Source organism: Poecilia formosa, unplaced genomic scaffold (assembly GCF_000485575.1).
Source record: "Poecilia formosa unplaced genomic scaffold, Poecilia_formosa-5.1.2 Scaffold29, whole genome shotgun sequence".
Classification (NCBI taxonomy): domain Eukaryota; kingdom Metazoa; phylum Chordata; class Actinopteri; order Cyprinodontiformes; family Poeciliidae; genus Poecilia; species Poecilia formosa.
Window position 1 is genome coordinate 3,116,666 of NW_006799968.1, and position 23,635 is coordinate 3,140,300.

At 38.6% G+C, this 23,635-nt stretch overlaps 1 protein-coding gene across 1 annotated transcript in view; it reads right to left on the reverse strand.

Moving 5' to 3' along the window:
- The window catches only part of akap13 (A-kinase anchoring protein 13), a 150,219-nt gene that overhangs the window by 65,458 nt on the left and 61,126 nt on the right, over positions 1–23,635 (reverse strand). The window contains exon 11 of the mRNA XM_016670010.1: positions 8,984–9,038. Coding sequence (XP_016525496.1) covers positions 8,984–9,038 — 55 coding nt within the window. The remainder of the gene's footprint in view (positions 1–8,983; positions 9,039–23,635) is intronic.

Genomic DNA, 23,635 nt, shown 5'->3' on the forward strand with positions numbered 1-23,635 from the left:
ACACACACACACACACACACACACACACACACACACACACACACACACACACAGCAAAGAAAGGACAGAGAGAACAGGTGGAAAACGCTCCGATGCGTCTGTGGGTGGTGGAGGTTGCTGTTGAATGTGAAGCTGCTCACACACCTGTGAGCACTGCATTAAATCAATATGGAGTAATAGAAACATGAAGCCTTTTACTGAATTGTTGTGTGTAGGCATGTCCAACTTTTACATGGTGATAGTTACGTACTTGAAAACTAAGGTTAGGTTAGGGATTTATTCAATGCCTTTGCTAAAGTCTGTCAATCTAAATAAAAACAGCCATAATTTAACATTCAGTAAGTCAATAAGCAGAGGAATAAATGTTGCTTTTATGTTTTGCATTGTGTCAGATTTATGTGTAAACTCGATTAAGTTGTTGGTAGTTTGTTTTATTTAATCAAGGTTTTCTTTTTGTAAGAATTCTGTACAAATCAATGCAAGTATTCAGATCTGACAGAAGTTAAGGAGTTTTTAGTTAATTTTGAGAAGTTACGCTAAATAAAAAATTGCAATTAGAGGTGGATGATATGGACTTAGCATTTTATTATCATATTTTGTGGTACTATTGAGATCACGATAAAAATTATGATGGAAAACTATATTTTTTTTTTAAGGTAACAGCAATCAGAGCGTCACAAACAAATACGGCTCTTGATAAACGTTCCCATTTTAAATTGGCTTCTTCAGGATGGCACTCAGTTACAGAGGTGTGATTTATAATACTAAACTGCACACAGTAACTACATTTAATCATATTTTCAAATTTACTGATGTTTGTGGAACAAATTGTGGAGAAAATAGTAAAAAACAACATTTCCAATAATGTCAGTTTATGGTATTTTGTATGTTTTAATACCACTAATGGAAATCTATAAATGTTTTAACAATAAATCAAAACATCTTATCGTGATAAGAAATGTTCAGGATAAATGACAGACAATGCTATAAATGTCCAAGCCTAATTACAATAAATACGATACCAATTAATTTAAAAATACCAGTCAGTGCACATGATTTGTTTGGTCACAAAACAGCTTTTTTATTTCCTGTTAGCTAGGTAAAAATAAAATCAATAAAATCAGATGAAATCAAAAGCTGTGGATTAATTTTCATTTTCTCTCTCTGCCAGCCTACACTTTCTTGTTTTTGTTTTTTTTCTCTTTTGCAGTTAGTGAAACATCCTGCTGAATGTACACGGGGCTGTGTTCTGCAGCTCTGTGTGTTTTATGCACATCTAAATTCCAGTCAGCATGTTGAATTAAAAAACAGGTGAGAAGTCGAAAAGCCACTGGATGTTTCTGTGGAAGCTTTGAACAGAAACAGATCCTAATCAGTTAGTGAGCTTCCTGCTGCTCCCTACAGAATTTGCTGTATTATACACACATATAAAGGCTACACTACATTTGCCAGTGAATAAAGTAACATGAATAAAAAAAACACAACCGTTTCAGAGTTTTGATAAATAAAAAAAAAAAAAATTAAACGTGATCTAAATATTTTTATTGAACAGAAAAAAAGAGCAGGAAAGTTAGCAACTGCTGTTTTTACTAATTAATTAAGGATGCCTGATATATCGGTACCAACATCGGTATCGGACCTTTTAGTCATTTTTAACATGTCGGTATCTGTCCGTTGACCGCTGGACACAGGCACCAGCACCTCTTGCAGCATCCACTAGCGATAAGCGTGTACGATAATGGATGAGATGGATGAATGGTAAATACTGGTTAAAAGTCACAATATTATTGGATATTGATATCGCTACATCTTTTCATATTGAGGTATCCCTATTGGTAATGTTATAATATCTATAACATTAATTCTTCATTTTAATTTTTGACATGCAAATGCTACATTCAGTAGTGGTTTTAAGATTAAGACTAATCTCTGGCCAGACACAAGTCAGAACATCAAAACTTCTTAAGCCAGCTGTCTGACAATGCACAGCAACAGGTGAGGGAGGGGCAGCTTTGTTCACCACATCACTTTTTTATGGCATTCCATTAAAAATTATTTAAACTGTAGGAGATGGAATATTTTAGGAGTTTTAAGACCATAACTTTTAAAATTCTTGGTTGACCTTAATATCAGTAATTACAAATTTAACATTAATTTATGTTAAACTAAAGGTTTGTTTGTAGTCTGCAATGCTTCGCTTTTTGACAGCCGGACTCTCCACTCCTGCACAACTAACATTACTGAATAAAACTGAGCTGAACAGGACACAGCCTCGCCCAGAAAAGAAGGAATATCATGGAACATCCCAATCAGCGGCGCAACACGATGACTCAGTGTAGACCAGGAAACCGCAACACAACCTGGCAGGATCCCAGCCTCGGTTGCTCCGGCAAAGAAAAGAGCCAGTAATAAAGTGTCAGGGGAGACACTGCTCCGCGTTCACTCCGAAACAACAAACACGACCTGTCCTACACAGAAGTGAAGAAACTTTGGTTGTTTGTTCCTGTTTCCCTGACTCTCTGTTTGTGAAATTGCGTCTGTGAATGTCTAATGTCTAAGGCAGTCCTTCACCATTGTAATTAGGTTTTCAACAAACTTCATTAGTTGCTCAGAAGTCCACTTTCTGTCACGAGAGTTGAAACAAATATTGAGAAAATCTGAATTTCGTTGGACATTTCATTTATCATTTCACACAATGGCCCAAATTATTCGCACCCCATAGATTTTTTATTCTGATGTGATATGACACAGGCATCTTTAAAAGCATAATAAAACAATGAAAAAGGTGGTCCAACCCCACGCCTTTTCTCTCATTGTGTCCTGAAGTTTATTCCTGTGCTGGACATTATTTAGTCCAGCATGTCTTAAAGAAACAGTGTTCAGCAGCACCAAATTTCAGGCGATTTGTTTCCTCTGGGTTACAACTGATGAATGATTTTTCATCCTCAGTCAGATTAGAGAAGCTGACTGCATTAAATGTTTCACTGCAGTAGCCTCAATGCCAATAATCAAAACAAAAGCATGTGAAAAGAAGAATATGCTTTGCTAGCTGTGACTGAGCTGAGGTATTCTCAGGAGGATTGCTGTTGCATTTAACACACTGCTGTATGAATCTGGACTGATTGTGATTAATTGCTGACTGGAGCAGAACATTAAATACAGTAAGATCATGATCAGCAGGTAAGGAAAAAGAAACAGTCAGCGCTGCTGAGCTCCTGTGCATAACAGTTCATAGAAGGCGAGGGTTTTCCTGCATGCAGGATAGAGTTATGTCAAATACTAAAAACAGATTTAAGGATAAGGAAACTAGGCATTCAGAAGGATTTCTGCACTGGTGCTCTCTACATTGGGCTTTTTAGGCACTAGGATTTTTCAACTGGACATCTAGAAAGCACAGTACTTGAGGGGATAATGAACACAAGATGGGTGTGTTCCGGAGGAATTCAGCATACACCCTTTAAAATTCTTCCTTATAAAACATTTTGTTGTAAACCGGCAAAGATGAGCCGCATCTGAGATTCTTCTGGCCATTTATGAATCACCAGGGCAGTCGGTGTTATCCCATAGAGTTCAATCAATCAAGCTTATTTGCGTAGCACATTTCAGAAGGAAGGCGGTTCAAAGGCAGTTCACATCATAAAGACACGTACTGTCAACAATTGAGAAACCAGTGAAAAAACATTACATTTTGACGACAGCCTTTAAGTTTTGTAAACTCTCATAGTTGTGAGTTTACAAAAAAAAAAAAGGCGGCGGCGGCGGCAGTGCAGGAAGACGGAAGATATTGTGTGAAATTGACGTCAGGATTTACCTACACCATACTTCTCCAAAACAATTACGGCGGACGAAGCGATCCGGTTTCTAGGCTACACAAACTCTTGCTTTTCTTATGGAAACGATTCCTGAGTCTTGTTTATGTTTGTAAATTCTGCGGTTGGCGAGTTACGCGAAGCGTACGTCATCACTGCATCACTCCTCTGAAGGCGGACCTCTGCCGGTTCTTAAACAAGTCAGATGATGCAGGCCTGACTTGTGACAACCTCGATTGGCATATGATTGCAGTATCAGAGGTACCAGCTGACTTTAATACCTCTGGCTGCATTGTTGTGTTCACAAAGCGCATTAAGATGGCAGAAAGGTGCTTTAATCACACCCATAAGTGTTTTGTGAAAGCCATTCTGCACAGTATTACGCCGGACAGTAGGATTTCATTTGTAACTACATATAATTTAAGCTGCCATTTGGAGACAGTACCTCAGTCGGCACTCATATTTGGCAGCTACAATATGAAATTAAAGAGATAACATTTGCAGAGATCTTGTTTGTGTAAGAAATCCATTTTTGAGATGCTGTTGCTTTAAGGTTCAGAGAGAAATATGTCTTTAGTGACAAATTGTGTGGGAGAGGCCAGGAGCCAGGAGAACAATGAATATATGGGATGTATATCACGACTGTTTCCATCTGCCAGACTATCAAAGTTCATTTGTTCAAAACAATTAATTAAATTCATGGTTCCATAAATCACACATGGAACTTCTCCTATAATCATTGCTGTGCCCAAATCCTTGCCAGCATTTGATGAATGAGGCTCAGTGTGAATTTGTTTCAGAGTTAAAATAAATAAATAAATCTAACATCTAAACCTTAATCTTGATTCAGGACACTCTACAAATTACTTTCCCAGAGTCAATTACACTGACCTCGACACTGATAAATGACGCCCCAGTGATTTTCCGCTATACAACCTCAATTAAAGTGAAGTGAAACTTTATCTTTGCTCCTAACCAAGCATCTTTAATAACAACCAGGTTGCACGTGTTGAGTGCATTCATCGATAACACGCTTTTGGGGTTCCAGAGAAATGAGGACATTAAGGCGGAGGATGCATAAAGCTAAAATTGTTCGTGGTTACTAGCAACCATCACCACTAACCAATTAAGAGTGGGACTCCCTTCTCTGCTTAAGATGTATGGAAATGACAAATGACTGGAGAAATAATAATAATAAAAAAAAGAGATAAAACCAGAACACTACACATTTTGTTCTCCAGGTAAACCATATTTCATGCACTCCATCGAAGACAATCTATTTTATGTGTGCCAGTATTTTAATCCACAACATAAGAGCTAAAGGAAAAAGACTTCTGATGCCTGAGCAAAAGGACTTTAGTATCGTTTCCATCCGGTCGCTCAAAGATGCTCCGTTTGTCATAGCTACAAATGATGAATGCCAGTGTAACGTTACTAATGTTGATCTGAATGATACAATCCCATGAAAGCATCCTCAGTTTAACAGACTGCTGGATATTTTGGCAAATGAGGCGGTGTACTACGAAAAGAGGAAAGAAAGGGCTGATTTTTTTGTTTTTAAGTACTGTATCCAAGTCTTCCATCATGGGCAGATTGCGGATTAGCTTGAAGTTGGCAGAGGGACTTCCTCTCTGTTATTACATCACCAAATAAATAAGGCAGAAAGGCTGAGAGGAAAAGATTTCCACCAGGAAGGGAGTATTATTGTCCAGCTGCTGCAGAGGAAATCAACCTTTACCCTCCCTTCTATTTTACCTCTGCCTGACATCTCTACTGCTCTCTTTAGCTTTCTCTTCCCACTGCTGCTTTCGTTATTATCACACCGACTCAAGTTTTGATTGTTTTCCTTCACAAACAAAGGACTGTTTGTCCTTTTTTTTGTAATTTACACTGTGTGAGCAAACTTACCAGGCCAATAACATATTTTTTGTCTTTTTGTCATTTGTCAAGTACTTATGTTATGCACAACGGTTCTAAAGTTTTATAAGAACCAAATAAAAACTCACTGAATCCTTGCCTTCAGGTTAGCTACTGTGCAGATTACACCGTCTTCTTTATTGCAACAAAACTAAAATGAAATGCAGAAGCAATGTGTGAAAGACTTGGGTCTGCTTGTCGAATAACCTTTAGCAGCAGCAACGACTTTAATAATAACCAAGTCTCACCACTGTGAATTCTCACCTCCTCTCAACAAACAATTGATGTCTACAGTCATAATTTTATGCACGCCTTTGTCACAGTCAGACAGCCTCGCATTTGATGCGAGAATGTTTTGGTGAAAAAAAAAGGGGTCATGATTGGCAGGAAGTGCAAGTGTTCTGCGGGTGCAATTGCACCACCACCACTGCGGCTGTGCATAACGGCTGGTATGAGGTGCTTTTGTTCATACACTTTGGTTTTCACCAGATTGTGGAATTATACAGTGGACTCTCGATTATCTGCAGCTTAGTATTTGATTTTTCTGTTTAAGGCAACTTCTAAATATTTAGTTGAAATTTTATCAATCTGCAGATTTTTTTTCTTTTTTATCTACAGCATATGCCAAAAATTCCAAAGAAAATGTATCTTGGAAAATGCAATGCTACTTAGCATGCTGTAAGCTCGTGTTTGCAAAGCGGCCAATCCTGCAGTGCTATGTTATTATTTAATGTTACTGATTGGCTGTACACCCAATAGCAGAAATAAGGAAAACTGTAAATGTTAGTTTCTTTGGTAGCGCTAACACAGTTTCTACTCTGCATATTGTGAATATGTGTTTGAACTGCTTTAATAGGCAGTAATATTTATAAATATTAGTGAGATCTCTATACCACCCATAATGCATTTTTGCATCAAACTATGAAACCATTCATACTTTATACAGACCTATTGCCTGCTTTGTATTTTGCTTATAGATCGACAGTTCAGTCTTGTTTGTTCAAACAACTTTTAATTTCCACAAAAAAAAAAAAAAAAGGTTGTTCAGATGTACTTTTGCTGATGTAAGCCATGATGCCAACTTTCCTATTTCAGTAACAAATGTTGTATGAGCAATATAAATAAACAATTTGGTTACATCAAGGTTATAAAAAGGTATAGTTTTAAAACCTGTAATATTTTTCACCATTAATCTCCAATGATCTAAAGTCCCTTTAATGAGAGGCCAGAGGAAGTGCTGGAATGATTGTTGTTTTCTGCAGCAAACTGAAGCATTGAATAGCCCCTCCCCCACCTGTTGATGCACACTTCAGGTCAATTAGCTGAAAACTACTATAGATTTCTTCCAGGTTTTGACATCAGGGTGTATTTCCATTGAAAATATAGACACATGTTGCAGATTACTGTAACAGCAGACCCCATATTTTCTGTTATAACTTAAATTAAAAACTATTAGATGAAATTGTGGATTATTATATAAACATTTAATGCTATTTTTGCTGTGGGTTATCATACCATGAGAATGATACTGGCCTATTCACAGTCGGATCTAGCTGAGAGTTTGACGCAGTCTCTCTGTTTTTTTTTTTTTTTAAACACCAAGCGAATGAAGAAACACGACCATGAGAAATGGGAAGTGTCAGCCTAAACTAGTGCTGAATGTAAGGCATAAGAAGTCGAGTCACCGTGGAGACATGTTTCCCCATGAGCCACTTACTGTTACTTCAACTATTGCCTCGACTTCTGCTGGGTTTACATCACATCTCTTCCTACAGTCCTGCTTCATCTTCAACTTTCTCCAAGTCTAATGAAATTCAGCTCTCTTCAAGTGCGTGCATAAATAATCCCAACACCATCACCCCCGTGGAGCCAGCTAAATAATGCATTCCATTCTTCTTGTGCACGTTGCATGCAGTAACATACCAACAAACAAAAAAAGCAGGAAAAGCTCAGCAGCACATCACAATGTTTTCAGTGAAAACAGTGCTTTAAAAGGAAAGAAAATGTCAAGATAAACACAAAAAGGAAATATTTGCACTATTTAAAAAATGCACTTTTAAATGACAAAACGAATGAAGGCGGTCTCACAAAGCGCTAACTGCTGTTAGCACAGGACTTTGCCTGGTGAGCCGAGAGTAAAAAGGTATTCTACGAAGATATGATGGTGAGGGCTTTAAGTTTCACACCATGTATCCATGTTTAGTTCTCTTATTTTGAAGGTAGAAGGAAGTAGTTCTCAAGTTGTGTTAAATAAAGTAAAAACTTCAGCTCAGTCTGGATAACAATACTCAGTAAAGTGCCAACCACTCCGACTGATTATATTACATTTAAATTATATAATGTGGTGAAACAAAAATTTTGTACCCAAAATAATTAACAGGTATTATTGATAAAGTGACTAAAGTAACTAAAGATTTATTTTTATGAATTTGGACTGCCTTTGATCATCTGTAGTTCAGAATCTAAAATACTAATAGATTTTTTCTCAGAAGAAACAATCTATTTGCAAAAACACATTTTTGATGTTTTTAATTACATCATAACCACCTTAGAATTAAATTAGCACAAAAATCACACTACGTAGTCTTGTCAAACATGGACTGGATTATCTTATCAAATCCAGATTCTTTAAAACACAGTTTGTGATTTCTGAAATATTATAGAAACAAACTAAGAGAGGGGTGGGTGTTGGTTTCTAAGAAATGTAGCTAAAATCTCATCTCCTTACTGTGAATACAACATTGTATCTCATCGTATCTCCTGAGCTGGAGGCCGCTTGCATGGAAAGAAGACCTAAGGAAACTTTTGATGTTTACCCAACTCAAAGGCTGTTGCTTTGATCTGAACACCCAAAAACCACCAGCATATGAAAAAGTCTCAGCTTAGTATTTTTGAACATCTATGTTGTATTTATCTGCCTTCATTTCCTCTTCTAAGACGCAAAAAAACCAAAATGGCCATACTGACTGGGCTTTCTGTTTTTTTTTTCTCTTTTTTTTAAGTTATGTTCTAGGAAACCTATGCTCTCTAAAAACTGTGCCTTCGCTTTGTCTAAGCGATAGACTGAAAAGCGGTCAAGTTGGACATCTAAATTTCGAAAGGATGAGCATCTAGCTGAAAACACCTACATGTTAAACAGAGCAGCAAGCTTATAGAAATATTTAAAACTTCACAACTAAACAAAAGCATAAAAAATACCAACAGTAGGCAATCTTTCTAAAGTGATGGAGAAAACTGGAGCCTCCTGAAGCTCTTACCTGAGTGCTGAGGGTTGCAAGTCTGGTGGAACGACGCCTCTCTGTCTCGGTGGATCTGCAGAAACAGGAAGACACTGAATCAGCCTCATCATCATGTGACCGTCACCCACAAAGAAATAATGATGCAGAACGATATTGTCTGCTAAAGAGAGCGCAACTACTGTGTGTCCAGAACGAGAGGTGAACGTAAACGACGCGGGTGTTCGTGGGACTTCGTGGGACTCTGTGGTTCCTCTCGGGGGGCTGGGGTCTTCGTCTGGCCCACAGAGGAAGTTACTTGAAAAAGTTCCAACATTTTTCTCCGCTCAAAACACGCCGCTGCTCAGATACGCACGAGCGGCCTGTTTGAGATGTGCGGTAACAATGCTGTTGCTCTGCTTCCTTTGTGGGATTAATGTCTACACAACAGCTGCGGTGGTGTGTGTGTGTTACGGAGAGAAAGAGAGACAGCAGGTCACCACAGCTAACTCAAAAGCTAGCCGGCTTCAGAGAAGCTTCCTAACTTTTAATGAACGCCGTCCATGGAAGGGAAATAAAACTGCTCCCACTTTGAGCTGCTTCCTACTATAAATATCACCAAATCCCTTCTTTTTTTTTTTTTTTTCATTTCAACCCTCTTTGCCACTGGTTGTTGAGCTGACAACTACACAACAAAAGCATGACCTGTTAATCTGATATCTGCGAACAGAGACGCTTTTATTATTATTCTCGTCTTCGTTACTGCTTTTCTCTTTGCTCTGTTCCAGTCTTTTAGCTCGTTTCCTCCCCTCCTTAATTCACCCCATTTAGCTTCCACCCCCGGTAAGCTCACGCTAAGTCTGGCTCAGATCAGCAAGCTTTAGCGTTAGTCTTTAAACTTGCCCGTACAGAAACAGAGCCTTGAGTTGGGAATAAACAGCTTTACGATCTGAAGGCCACGTCCTGTTTTCATCTGGGAAAACAAAAGGTGTTGGTCCAACACAAGTCAGATCGAATTTCACTCACTGACTGTTGGCACGCCAAGAACTTTAATGGACTCTGGAGCGTTTATTCAGAGCCGGTCCAAGATTTTATGGGGCCCGAAGAAGAGATGAATTTGGGGACCCTCTTCCTCTCTCTGAATCTATTCACTTGACGTAACTGCCTGCTGTTTGGCTGTCACATTTTTGACACAGCCAGGTCTCCAGAGTCTGTGACAGAGTATTTGGGCCAGGCTAAGATGTTTTTTTTTTATTTTGTTTTGTTTTTTAATTACGAGAATAAAGTCATAATATTCAAAGAATACGATAAATAAACAATGATAAAGTTTAAATAATACGAGAAAAAAGTTGTAATAATGCAAGATGTAGTTAGAATATGAGGACAAAGTCAAAATAATGCAAGAATAGTAATATGGGAATAAAGTTGTGGAAAAAAATAGTCATATTACAAAATAAAGTTAGAAAAATATGAGAATAAAGTTGGAATGATATGAGAATAGTTTTTGAAAAATGAAAATAAAGTCATAATGTTGCAAGAATTTAGTCATACGACAATAAGGTTGAAATATTACAAGAAAAAAGTTGTAATAATCAGAGAATAGTCAATATAATATCAGAAAAAAGTTGCGATAAAATGAGAACAAAATCATGTCATAAGAAAGGATAAAGCTGTAATAATGTGAGAACAAAGTCATATTACCAAAATAAAGTGGTAATATTAGCACAATTAAGTAGTAATTTTCTGAGAATTCTAACACAAAAAATAATAATAATAAAAAAATCTTCTTGTTATACTTTCGTATCAGTCACACAAATAAGAAAATACTTAACATTTCAATGCATCAGCATCAAATTATCATCAGTTTCGAAACGATTGAGCCAACGACTTCGTCCATGTCGAATAATGAGCCTGTAAAATTTAGTCTTTAATCTGCTAATGTTATGACTGCATTCTTGTAAAACTACGACTATTCTCATAACTAAAAAACAAAACGATGTTTTGTCTGGAACTAGTACTCCATCATAAGAGTCCTTGTGCACAAAGTGTAGAAAAAAAAGTCCAAAAAAAAAGCAACTGCAAAAAAAAAAAAAAAAGAAAATCAAGTGCATCTGTAAGAATGCGAGCCACAGATGGAATAGTCCGGAGGCACTGAGAAGATTTATTCACCAATTTCCACTCTGAGACGAAATAAAGTATATTTTTATTGATTGTGACATGTTCCTATTAAGTTGGAGGGTTTCTATATTTCAAGCTCAGAATATCTATGAGGAGATTATTTTGGAGTAGAAGAAATATTTATGCACAGACAAGATATTTTAGACTTGTGGATCATACAGACTGACGTCTTACTTAAGGTTAATATGTTCCTAGCAAATACTCTGAGTAAAGAAAAGCCCTCAAGTCAAAAGCAACGACATTGAGAGATCTCACCTCTGGACAAATATATTAAAGACCAGGGTGAAGCTTTTACAGAAAGAGAATCTCCTGTTTTATGATATATGAATTAAACATTGGACTGTAGATGATGGACTAGCATGTGTGTGCGTGTAAACATGCACAATTCTGATGCAGAAAATTGAGGGTCAAAGAGGCAAAGATGGATTTAAGTTGAGATAGCCTCAAGTAAAAGAGGCTGGGAGCGCCTAGTGAAGCACATTTATCTGATTGATTGATTAATCAAGAGTTTTTCTGACAGTTGGGAAAAAAAGGAATTGAAATATTTGCATCTTTTCACACGTTTCTAATATTGTATAAAGGAGGCTTATAAGTGGTTCAATGAAAAATCTGCCAGAATTGCCAGTTTTTTTTTTATACCTGATTAATAATCAGATCAAAAGATTAACCGATTTCTAAAATAACCGTTACCAAATATGTACCTGGTGAACTATGTACTTATTTCCACCATTCGTCTTTGCAAACTTATTTCTGTACAGCTGCAGTTTTTAAAAGCAGTTGGTGATGGCATGGATACATGTAGAGTCTTACTTTTTTTATTTTTTTCACGTTCGACAGTTTTTATGTTTTACAAGGTTTGCCACGGATTTCCCATGGATTTTCATCAGATATTGCAAAAAAACATATAAATAACCAAGACCGGATGAGAGACTCGGCACTACCAGGAAGGTCAACTCCAGTGGGGGTTTAAGAAACTAACCCTCTGCTCTCCCAGCGCACGCTATCGACTAGCCCACTGACCCATAGAAACACTGAGCTCTGTTGTCCAGGCCTGGGAGGAGAGCTAGAGCCTTTACACTTTAGCTTTCCTGCAAACACACACACATGCATAAAACACTGCTACCTTAAACCTGTTCAGCAGAGCCACATGATAAAAGCTTGCTTGTGTTGCCTTGGCTCCTTCATCAAGTCTCACATGCACACAACAAATCCCACACACTTAGATGCAGATTCTTTTTTTTTTTTTTTTTTTCCCCCCTTTCCCTCGCAGCTGTGTTCAGATATCAAACAGGGCCTGCTGAGGGAGAACAAACACGCTGACAAGGAAAGATTAGCTGGTCACAGAGGGCTTCGGTACAAACACACAAACGTGAAAGATGTACTGCAAATGCTTGCGCAGGTTCCGGTTGCTGCTTGCTACAAAAGGGGCCAGTGTGGATTAACCTCATCAGGGAAAGTGGAACTGGAATGTTAGAAACACACTCAAATGAGGTATGGGAGCTAAAATAAGATACGTTTACAGAAAGAACAGAATCGGAAGATTTTTGGCGCTGAATGAACTGGAATGAAATGTACACCTGTGAATGGGTCGGAGCGCGGAGAAACCAAAAACTGATGCCTCTTTATTTTGGCTGAGTTGACGGAATAAAAATGTATGGCTACTATTAAAGGACACAGCTGAGAAGGCAGTTAATAAAACCCCTCGGATTTCACGTCATTAACTTCTTGATTCTTTTCCTTTGATTTCAACTTCTTGAATAAAACGGCTTCAACATAGCTAACTATCACAAACAGGGTTTCTGCAGGTCTCACCAACTCAAAATTAAGACTTTAAAACGTTTTTAACACCATTATGTATGAAACAACAACAATGCACAAAACAAAACTGCACACAGATACATGTATATCTATATATGGAAATCCATATAAAACTATTGAAGAAAAATTGTTATTTGTGAGATTAACTATAGGTCAATATTGTTTAATGTAAACATGCCAATTTTTTTCAAACATGCTTTTCGATAAAAAGTTTTTGTGCAAGGATGAGGTGATTTTTTTGGGGGGCTGTAATGAAATGTAATTAACATGCAGATGTTACTACTGGCGAAAAAGAGGAAGACGGCGACACGAATAGGAGAATGTAGGCAGGGCATGTGTTTTAATAATTTATTTCATGATGAACAAACTTATTCAAGCATGAATGATTAATCACAACATAATATAAACAAGAAAAAATTTAAGACCCGTGAGTTTTAAATGTATTAAATTCAATTTCTGAATCCATTTAAGACATTTTAAGGCTTCATTTCAGATGCATGAATTTAAGAGTTTTTAAGGATGCATGGAGACGCTGATGAAGAAAAGCGGAAATAACGCAGGATTATTTTCAGGACGTTGTGATCAATAGAGTCTCGAAGCGTCGGCCAGTGAGGCCTGCAAAACAACGAGTCAGTCAGTGATGGAGCCGATCACCCCGACTGCAGGCTGCCAGCCCGTACTCTGAGTCTTGTGCATATTTGTAGTGTCGGGGGAATCTAAACTGCACCCAGTAAAAACACATCTGGTTTAAAAATAAAAGACAGGCTGCTGAGTGAGTGTGTGTCTGCGTGTGTGTGTGTGTGTGTGGCAGAGCATGGAGAAGTTGGACTGCTGCCTTGTTTTCAAACAGGCGTGCAGCCAGAGAGGTTGTGCAGCACTGAAGGATGCCATGGCAGACAGCATGGCTGTTCCCAAGCCAGGCGTGTTTACGCGGCACGCTTTGATATGCGATGCTGGCGAGCAGCCGGCCTCGGAATGCAGTTATTCTCAGGTGAACCTGGGAAATGCACTTTCTGCACAGACTGACTTTTTTTCCCCCTGAAATCATAAACAATAATAATTAGCATTACTCTATGAAAATCCCCCTCCTCTAAGTTGAAGTGATATGAAACATCTTGACTCTTTGTGTTCTCTGAGCCTCTTCTCTGCGGTATTTGTTGTGTCCTGCTGACAGGCAGACGCTGCAACTGCAGGAGGAGCTGCTGCTCTGTAAGATGTTTGATTAGTCCAGAAGAGTGTTTATATGGATTCCAAGTGTCAAAATAACACCCACAGGAAAGTGCAACAAGGCAGACCTGGCTACTGTATCCATCATTGGGCAACAATGCTATGGCTGGTCAACATGAAATATTCTACACATTGTCCCAGGTACAAAATGCATCCTTTACTGGATGAACATCCCCAGAGTTCCCAGTCAATTCTTTTAAGCTAAACGATGGAACCTGCAGGTAGGAGGGAAGGAAAGATGGATGGAGAAAAGGACAGATTTGGAGAAGGAGATACAGATGGATGGACCAACAGATAAGAAAGACGGACAGGTGGATGGATTTGGAGGGAGTATGAACAGATGGATGGATTGGGAGAAGAGCGGATGGATGAATGAATGGATGGATGGGGAAAGAATGGTTGAATAGTTTGGTAGAAGGATGGATGGATGGACTTGGAGGGGAGATGGATGAATTGGGAGGAGAATAGATGGAAAGAAATGGTTTCATGTATGAATGGATGGATGGATGGATAGAGAAGGACAAATGAATGATGGATGGACTGAAAAGGGTTCATATGTGGCAGAATGGATTGGAAGAAGGATGGGACGGACAGGTGGACTGTTAAAAAGATGGATAGATAGATTGGGTAAAGGATGGATGGATGGCTGAATGGACTGGAAAAAGGATGGACGGGTGGTTTAGGAAAAGGGCGGATAGATGGAATGAGAGTAAAATGTCTGGACAGACAGGCCTAGAAAAGTATTCAGGTACAGATGGATGAATTGGGAGAATGACAGACTGATGGGTAGATGGATGGATGAAAACAACTTAGTAATTTGAAAACCATCAGAGAAATCACACTTTCCAGAGCAACTTCTTAGAAATTCTGAAATTTGTCAAGTTGACTGCAGCACAGTAAGTGAAGTCCAGAGATATTTCATCCACACTGTTTTCTTCTTCTATATTTCCAAGCAAACAGTAATCAACAACGTAGCATTGCCATTTTCCTTGAAAACATTGAATAATAAACAGGAAATAAGCTCCCAAAAATGGAAAGAAAGACTTACTGAGTAGCTTTCCCAAGCCTGTTGGGCGTTTCCCCATCTATCTGTGGAACCGCATGCAGTACTTGCACATCGATCTACTGTACTGCTAAGTTAGTTAGTCGAGCATAAAGGTTCATTCACAGTGACTGTACTTGGTAAGTGGAGTAATGATGTGTTCTGTAACTCCTGGCCAGGAGAGACGCTGGGATGTTAAACGCTGGTTGGAATGAAGTCATTTGGCCAAATGCCTGTTTCCATCCGAGGGCAGAGGAAACCGTTAGCCAGCCACTGCCTTTTCCCACACCATCATATCGCTCACTCTCTTTTCCTCCCTGCTCCTCTGTCAGTCTGTCTCTCTCTCTGTCACACACACTGTTGCTATTCTAGCCTTGTTTTGTACAGAGAAGCTGACATTAGAACAAGTCCAGGAAGGAAAAAAATAGACCAAAGTGAGGCGTTACGTGTAGCAGGGAAACTTTCCCAGATACTCTCCTTCATGTGTCCTCATCCCCAAGTCCCAACCGGTAGCTATGGGCAAATGCAGACAAGCCTGGTGGTGTTTTTAAAGTGAACTTTGTATAGAAATTGTCTGTTTGTGATGGAGACTAAGCTCCAGTTTGGAGGGAGCAGTCCAGCTTCTTCCAGATGTGAACCTCAGCATGACTCACATTCAACAGAAAAGTGCTTGCATGTGTGATAAAGGTCATTCCTTGATCAAAGCGCATCAATGCTGAAAAACGCAGATGACATCCTCAAGATCTTAAAAACAGATTAGAGTTGAGACTGCAGCTAAAAAAATCCATTCCGACATGAGACATTATGTCCGAGCTTGATCCGACCCGACAAATTTACTTTTATTATAGGACCAAGCAAGAAGTAAACCCCATGTTATTTTAATTAAGATTTTACTGCTTTCGTTGTTAGATCACCATCTAAGTAAGCAGCAACTTCTCTTTTTAGCTTTTGTTTAACGTCTTCCATTTTGTTGCTTGCTGTAATGGCTGGGTGAGTCTAGGTCAGTCGCAATTAGCAATAAATCAATTAATTGCATGATGAAGAAAAAATCAATAATTTCCAGTTACACTATTAATAATTTTCTCTTTCTCTTTCTACCGAAAACTGGATGACTGTGGTCTTCACTCTTTTATTTTGGTCTCAACTAGGCCTTTTTTTGAAGGACAATCTTGTTTACAGTCTTTATAATTCATTTTATTTGTTGCTTCCGTCGTTTTGTTATATTTTAGATATTTAAAATGTCTTCCAGTTCCAGTTTTAAATGTTCATTAGAATTTAATGTTTATTGACCTTTGAGATCAATAATCTTGCGTTATTATGCCATTACAATATCGCAATAACTTCTGGTACAATTTATTGTCCAGCAAAATTTGTCATCGTGACAGGCCTAAGTGAGTGAAGTGCAAATCACCGCCAGTGTCGCATATCAAAGCGCACTGGGGTCATGTGTGATTGGTAGAAGTGAAGGAGGGCGGGGAAATGTGCGCATGCAGTGCGCTGGGCTTGTTATGGTCCAATTTCTGCACCCTACTTACTTTCTTTATATCCTCAACAGGTTAAACTATCCACTCCTCTAATAATAATATATGTAAGAAGTTTAACATAACTTTACACTCTTCATTCTCATTTGGTTTTCTCTGTGGTGCATGTATTGCAAGCACCACAGAAGCCCAGAGTTCGACCCAACTCGGAGCTTCTGTGGTGTCTTTATGCCAGGAATGCTATGAACACGGCTTGATCGTCAGTAGCAAATATGCTCCAAGATGAAGGAAGAGGCGAGCAGAAAGGTCAAGCTTTTGATATGCTACTCTGGCTACTTATTTCAATCAGCAATGATCATGAGGTGTAACCACATGAGTGAGGTTCGCACCAGTAGGGAAAGCATTGATTAGTGCAAAGGTTAACTGTAAATGGTTTGCTTAGTTTCACAACAGTAGTCTTGTTAATATGACAGAAAATGCAGGAGCTTCTTTTCAGGGCAGCTTACTGCCAGTGTGCAGCAATACCCTGGAACATGATGTTTCAAAACCAAGATCTTGAGTAAATGCAGCTAAGTTTGGTTAGCTTAATGCTAGAAACAAATGTGAACTTCTTGGTTTTGAGATAAAAAGTAAAATAACTGACCCAAGCCTTTAGATCACTTTGCTTTCTCTTGCATCTTTGCGGAACAACTGGGGGTGAAGGGTGTGACAACACTTTTACATTTAATTTGAGCAAAATGTGTTGGTTTAGATTTCAGTTGGGAGCAGCATTGTTGACAAATGACAGATTGGTTTTCCGAGCCCAAGTGAGAGTAAACGCCGTTATTATGACTCGATCAGGTGGTGTTTGATCCTCTGAAACATCTTGTGTGGATCACTGAATCGCGACACGTGATTTTGTTTGTCACCAACCTGCTCCATATTTGGTTTGGAGCAGGTTTAGCACTGTGAAAATTAATGGATTGTGATTAATGTCGAAATAGCGTAGACCCAAATCAGTAATCAAGGCAAACAAAACTCCACAGTGGAAAAAAAACAAACTTTCTATAGAGTTCTGAGTGTAGAAAAGAAAAGGTGCCATTTGGGGCTTTAAATAGCATTCCCCTTTTGGGAGCCATGCAAAACCTCATTTACAAAAACCCCCAAAAACTCCACTTAGCTCTCATTTCAACCGATTTGACACAAAATCATTACAGTTCAGTGCTCGAGAGGATATAATTACAGTACGACAGCCATTTTCAGAGAAGTTTATACTCTGTTTAAGCTGCAGAGTTTGTCGGACAAGTACCCGCTGTGCTGACCAAATAATCCCGGGAAGACCTTTAACAGCCTTAGCCTCATTAAGTTTTATGCACAGTCGCTCCACAAAGATGGACAGAGAGCAGGCATCCGCCATGGTGTCACATAAACACAAGCATATGCAGGAGCTTCCATGCAGAAACCACACTCCGCCCCGAATAATAAGCACTCTGTGTTTGAAGGGCCACTATCAACAAACGTGCAATCATGCACCAGCGTGCAACACAACAAAAAACCCTTGAAACACCCATGGCAGACCCCCACAGATTTGTCAAAGCACATTGAAGCAATTTATGATACTTCTGGTAATGCTTTGTTTAAGAAATAAACTCTTTCTTTTTTTGGAAGATGCTTTTATGAGTCAGCGTTACCAGGCCTGCGATACCAACCTGTCTCAGGAACCGGAGCTGCTAATTCACTTCACGAGGCGCTATTAAATTGACTTCGTTTAAAGTAATGATGAACATTACTTATCTCTGGCCTCCTTTTTTTTTTATAGTTCACTTTTATGAATTGGGTCCCACTTTCAAATTCTCCCCCTGCCTTTTACTACTTTTGCCATTACGCTTTTATCTGTCTGCAGCTCTTAACAGCTCCACATTCAAAGCTTCTGCTCCAAAATGACTGTTATTACTGTGGCACCGGCCGCACTGTAACGCCAAAACAACTTTGTTTGAAAAGTGCAGGGAAGTGGCCTACCTTGATGAGAACCACGTCCACCGCACGCTCTCCTTTGGCGCAGAGGCTGTACCTCCGCTTGTGTCGTTCGTACATTTTCCTACAAATATCCAGAACGGAGTTTTTATGGATCGGAGTTGGGGGGGAAAGAAAATCCACGAGGAGTGCTCTTGAGGAGAGCTGAAGCTGTCTGCTAAGCCTCACCTCTGGCTGCCACAGAGGCAGCCTCCAACCAAACTCCAGCTCCAGTCCCACCCTCCTCCTTCGCCTCCCTCCCTTCTTTTTCTCGTCCTCTGTCGTCTCTCAACTTCTCCAGACTCTGTCTGACTCATGCCTTTGCTCTCACTCGCCTTAGCGAGGCTGTGAATGCCTCTCTCTCATCATGTGAAGCAGCCATCAGAAGTGCTGCATTGTTACCCTATGACAGATGATAAAAGGCCGTTATTGACTTAGTTGGTGTGATTAAATCGTCCTCGTTCTGCGTTTCCTCCGCGATTATGAGGTGCCGACGCGTTACCAGGCCAACAAGAGCCCCCTTCCAGACCAACACAACCTTTTGCCAAGCTAAAAGTATGTAATATATTTGAGAAAATCTTAAAGATGTAGATCTTATTTTGGTTTCCCAAATAGCTAAACTATAATAGCTTGAAATGTCAAATGAATTTAAATGTGTATATACAGTTAACACAAAAAGGAAGAGAATTATGTGTTTGGTTTTTGTTGTTAATGATTCTTGGCAATAAAGTCGACTATTTTTTGTGTACTTTTCAGACGTCCATTTAAGGGCTGGACAATAAATCAATAACAATATATATATCACAATAAACAGAAAAATTATTTTAATGAACTCCAATCCAGAACACAGCATTCTGGGAGATGTAGGCAGAGGAAAGGCTTTTGCTGCTCACTCTCATCAACTAACTCACTCACTTTTTGGTTACCTAGCAACAACCTGTTGTGTAACTTGTGCAGCAGATGTATCAGGTTTCGCCACCGTGATTCATAACTGATTAAAAATAAACAACCGTGGGAAGAAAAATCTGTGGATGAAACAGGAAAGGTCTTGCCACCAGTTTGGGAGAATTTCAAATATGTAAAACAAAAATCTGATCAAAAATGAGCGATACAGACCGATATGGAACGCTTATATCATGATGCATTTTTCAGCCTAATCCATTTCATTTCCACTACAGGTCAGATAACTGGAAAAAAAAAACATTTTCAGGACTAAAATCTAGCTATTAGAAATATTTTGGTTTGCAGACTAATGGTGATTTAAAATAGCAGCAGAAAAGTCTAATTTTCTGGGCATCATCCATGTTTGATTACAAGCTGCAACTAAATTTACTGTAAGTTTTTATCTATGTTGGCATGCATGACAAAATCAACAACAACAAACAATAAAAAAAGATATGGTCTAGATAACATAAGTGTAACTGTAACAGCCGGTGTATTCATTTTGCAACTGTAGGAATGATCTATGATACAGTTTTAAATGAGAGCAATGATGTATTTTTGCGTAAGTGCCAAACTCTGCTTTATTTTTAATCTACTTCACGGGCCATAGATAAGGATCTCAACAAATGGTGACGTGTTCTAGCAACCGCTAGAACCAAAACAGCTGTCTGTGCAAAACACAGATGGTCCCCAGGAGCACCGCCCTTCTATTCCTTCTACATGTGTTGAAACTTTTTGTTTCTTCTTTATGAACGGTCTGTTGTTTCTTGCTGGTCGTGTCTGACAGAGGATTGGTCAAAATTCATCTGAATTACCTATTTCCAAGAAGAATAATTTTTTTTATTTTATTTTATTTTTTTACATCCTGGAATTGTAAATATATACAACATAATATATTACAGCTGTTAATTGCTGTTCTGCAATGCCATGAAACCAGGATGTTTGCTTATGCTGGCTCTAGTCTGGACCTGTCGTGCACAATGCAGGTTGGATGTTGTCAGGGTTTTCTACGCAGCTTTCTTCTGCCTACATGGCAGAATAACAATGCAAGAGAAGACAATGATCATCCTCTGGAACGACGTCCCGGCAGACGCGTCCGAGTGTTTTACTGCTAGCTATCAAGCAACGGTTTGGCAACAATCCTCGCCCATCCTAACGCCTAATGAGCACCAGAGAGACTGACTAAAACATGAGACCAACAGTGTAGGATGAAAACAGAAGCCCGTCTGAGAGGGTGTGTCTGCAGTGAAAGCTGACCCTGAAGGCATCGTGAAGCCGACAGACTTCATTGATGAAGAATTCATAGCGTTTACTGGAGGAACGGCAGCTACAGTAGCAGTTACTGCATTTGATGGGGGGAAAGCTATTTTTCTGGGAACATCCTTTCTTACTCTTCTGCATCCTGACATTCTTTGGTGAGTCCATAGGTTTTCAGTTATGTTTGAATTAATCCAAATCAATAAAATTATCTTGATATCAGAAAAACAAGCTGTTATTTAGGAAATTCTCATTTCAGGGTTTCTTTTTGAAGATCAACTAAATTTTAAGACCATTATGAATAAAATATAAGACCTGCATCACAACTAATGTACAAAAGAAAATCCCATCTTTATATCTTCATATGTATTGCTTTGGTTGGCAACAGAAGTGAGCTAGCGGCAAAGATGAACATCGTTCAACCAACGGCCAATACATTTGAACTTACCAATGATAGACACATGACAGTTAGCCAGCTAGCTAGCTAGCAAGGGTAAATTAGTGGTATCATCAACCACCTCGATTCACAGAAGGAAGTGAAGATGTCTGCGTGCGACTCAGACTGTTGCTTGAGAGATAAGTCCCGAGCTGAGACTAAATAGAGCTGCTACAACACTTCAAACCTGCTATTAATGTATTTAAGGTCAAGACATTTTAAGGTTTTAGTTTTAGATAAATGAATATAAGACATTTTAAGGATGTGCAGACACCTTGCATTTCTATTATTATTTTGAAATTTTAAACAAAAAAAATTGAAAGAAAAAAAGAAGCAAGCAATAACTAAATTTTATAAAATTGTCCATCTATTAAATGTTCACCCAGTCCTATTGATTAATGTGCAAACAATGATACACCGATATACAAATCAATTTCGCCGAAGCTACGTTGACATGTTACAGGAGGAATCTGGAAATTAAGCTACAACTTTAAGATTGCAAGACGACTACTCTTCCCACCAAGTCCTTAATATGTATTTGAAGTCGCCTATTGGTACTACTGATTCAACAGGAAGTATTTCCCAACAGCAGAATATGGTGGGCAGTGCCTAGCAACCAGTAAAAGAGGGACAATGCTGTTTAAATTGTTACACATTACTTCAACTCATGAAGTAAAGTGACACAGACACTTTTACTGGATCAAAATTTCCAAACATAACAAGGATAAAAGGGAATACAACCAAACAATTGGTCATATCAAATCAAAGAATCAACTATAAAGCTCCTCCGTGGTGTAACCTGGCGCACCCTACTGTTATACTGTTGGGTGTCGGTGTTAAAATCCCTACACTGCTCTGTCTTTAGCAGCCAGGATAAGGGGGTAGCTCAGCTGTGACCTGCAGTGATTGATCACAGATTATTTCCATCAGTAAAGGAAGCCTTGTTTTTACTGAGCACCATCACAAACGGGTTTTCTCCTCCCAAAGAAATCTGCCCACATTTTTATCATATTCATCTTGGATTGGAGAAAAAAGAAAAACAGAACACGAAGAGATTAGTATCATTAGCTTGGCTTCATTCTGATGGTATTTTTAACACAGGAGACAATTTTGATTCTTAATCTGATGGGTTTTGATTGAATTGACACTGAAATATGATGATGAATGATTTTTTCTTCCATATAATGTCTAAAACAGAACAGTACTCCTAGCAATTATATAACATATTTTATATATACACTTGAAAAGTTTTTATTTTTATGTTTTGCTTAGGTTCATGTAGCTCAGTTTAAGAAATATTACGCATATGCTAATATTTGATTGCCCAAATTTGTGTTTATCTGGAAAAAAATGTTTAGCAATGAGCAATCTTTATTTTTTTTTAAAACAAAAGTTAAATATTTATACTTAACATTGACAGGATCTTGAATTGATTACGCACCAAAATTCTGCATCTATTCCATTTCAACTGCAACAACAGTGAGACTACAAATATAAGAATGTGAACCACTCATGTAATATTACAATATACAACATTTTCATAACATCCAGCTATAACAAAGTGTTCCCAAACACTTGGCGACAAATTGCACAACAAATCTTACCAATGGTCATAACATATTTGGATGGTTTACTTGAAACAAAATCATAACGATTCCTCCAGCTTTACCATATGACTTTTATCTGAGGTCCATAAGAATCAAATATGAACTCATGAAAACTCTTAATTAAAAAAAAACTGTGGCCTTTTCCATCTCAAAATAAACCACTTTGACATATATTTTTATACTTTTATACATTTCTTTTCTCTCAGGGTCAAGGAGGTTTTGCTTTCACTCTTCGGATTGTAACGTTTCCTGCTTTAGGGGAACTAAAGTTGGTGCTTTAGGGGAACTCTCTGAGTTCCCCTAAAGCACCAACTAACCCCTCTGTTACACAGAAACCCACACTGAAAATGCTGATCTGAATCCATCTCATGTTTATCCATCAGTCCTGCAGGTCTGGCTGCTGGTAATAAAACCTCCGTCAGGAGTGACTGAACAAGAGCTTTACACTTCATGCATCAAGGTGTGGCTAAGCAGCGCAGCATTAAGCAAAAGAAGCATCTGGCTTCTAAATGTAAATTTATACTGTTTGGTCAAAGATACATGCTTTTTTTGATATTTTTAATTGGAAATGTATTAACGAAAGTCCAGACAGATGAGGATGGTGATCAATATAAGCTGATTTCCATAAGAAAACTGACATGACTAAAAAGGGAGATGCAAGGTTTTGCCCCACAGCGATGATGGAAGAATGCTAGGCATGTTGAATCAAGCAAA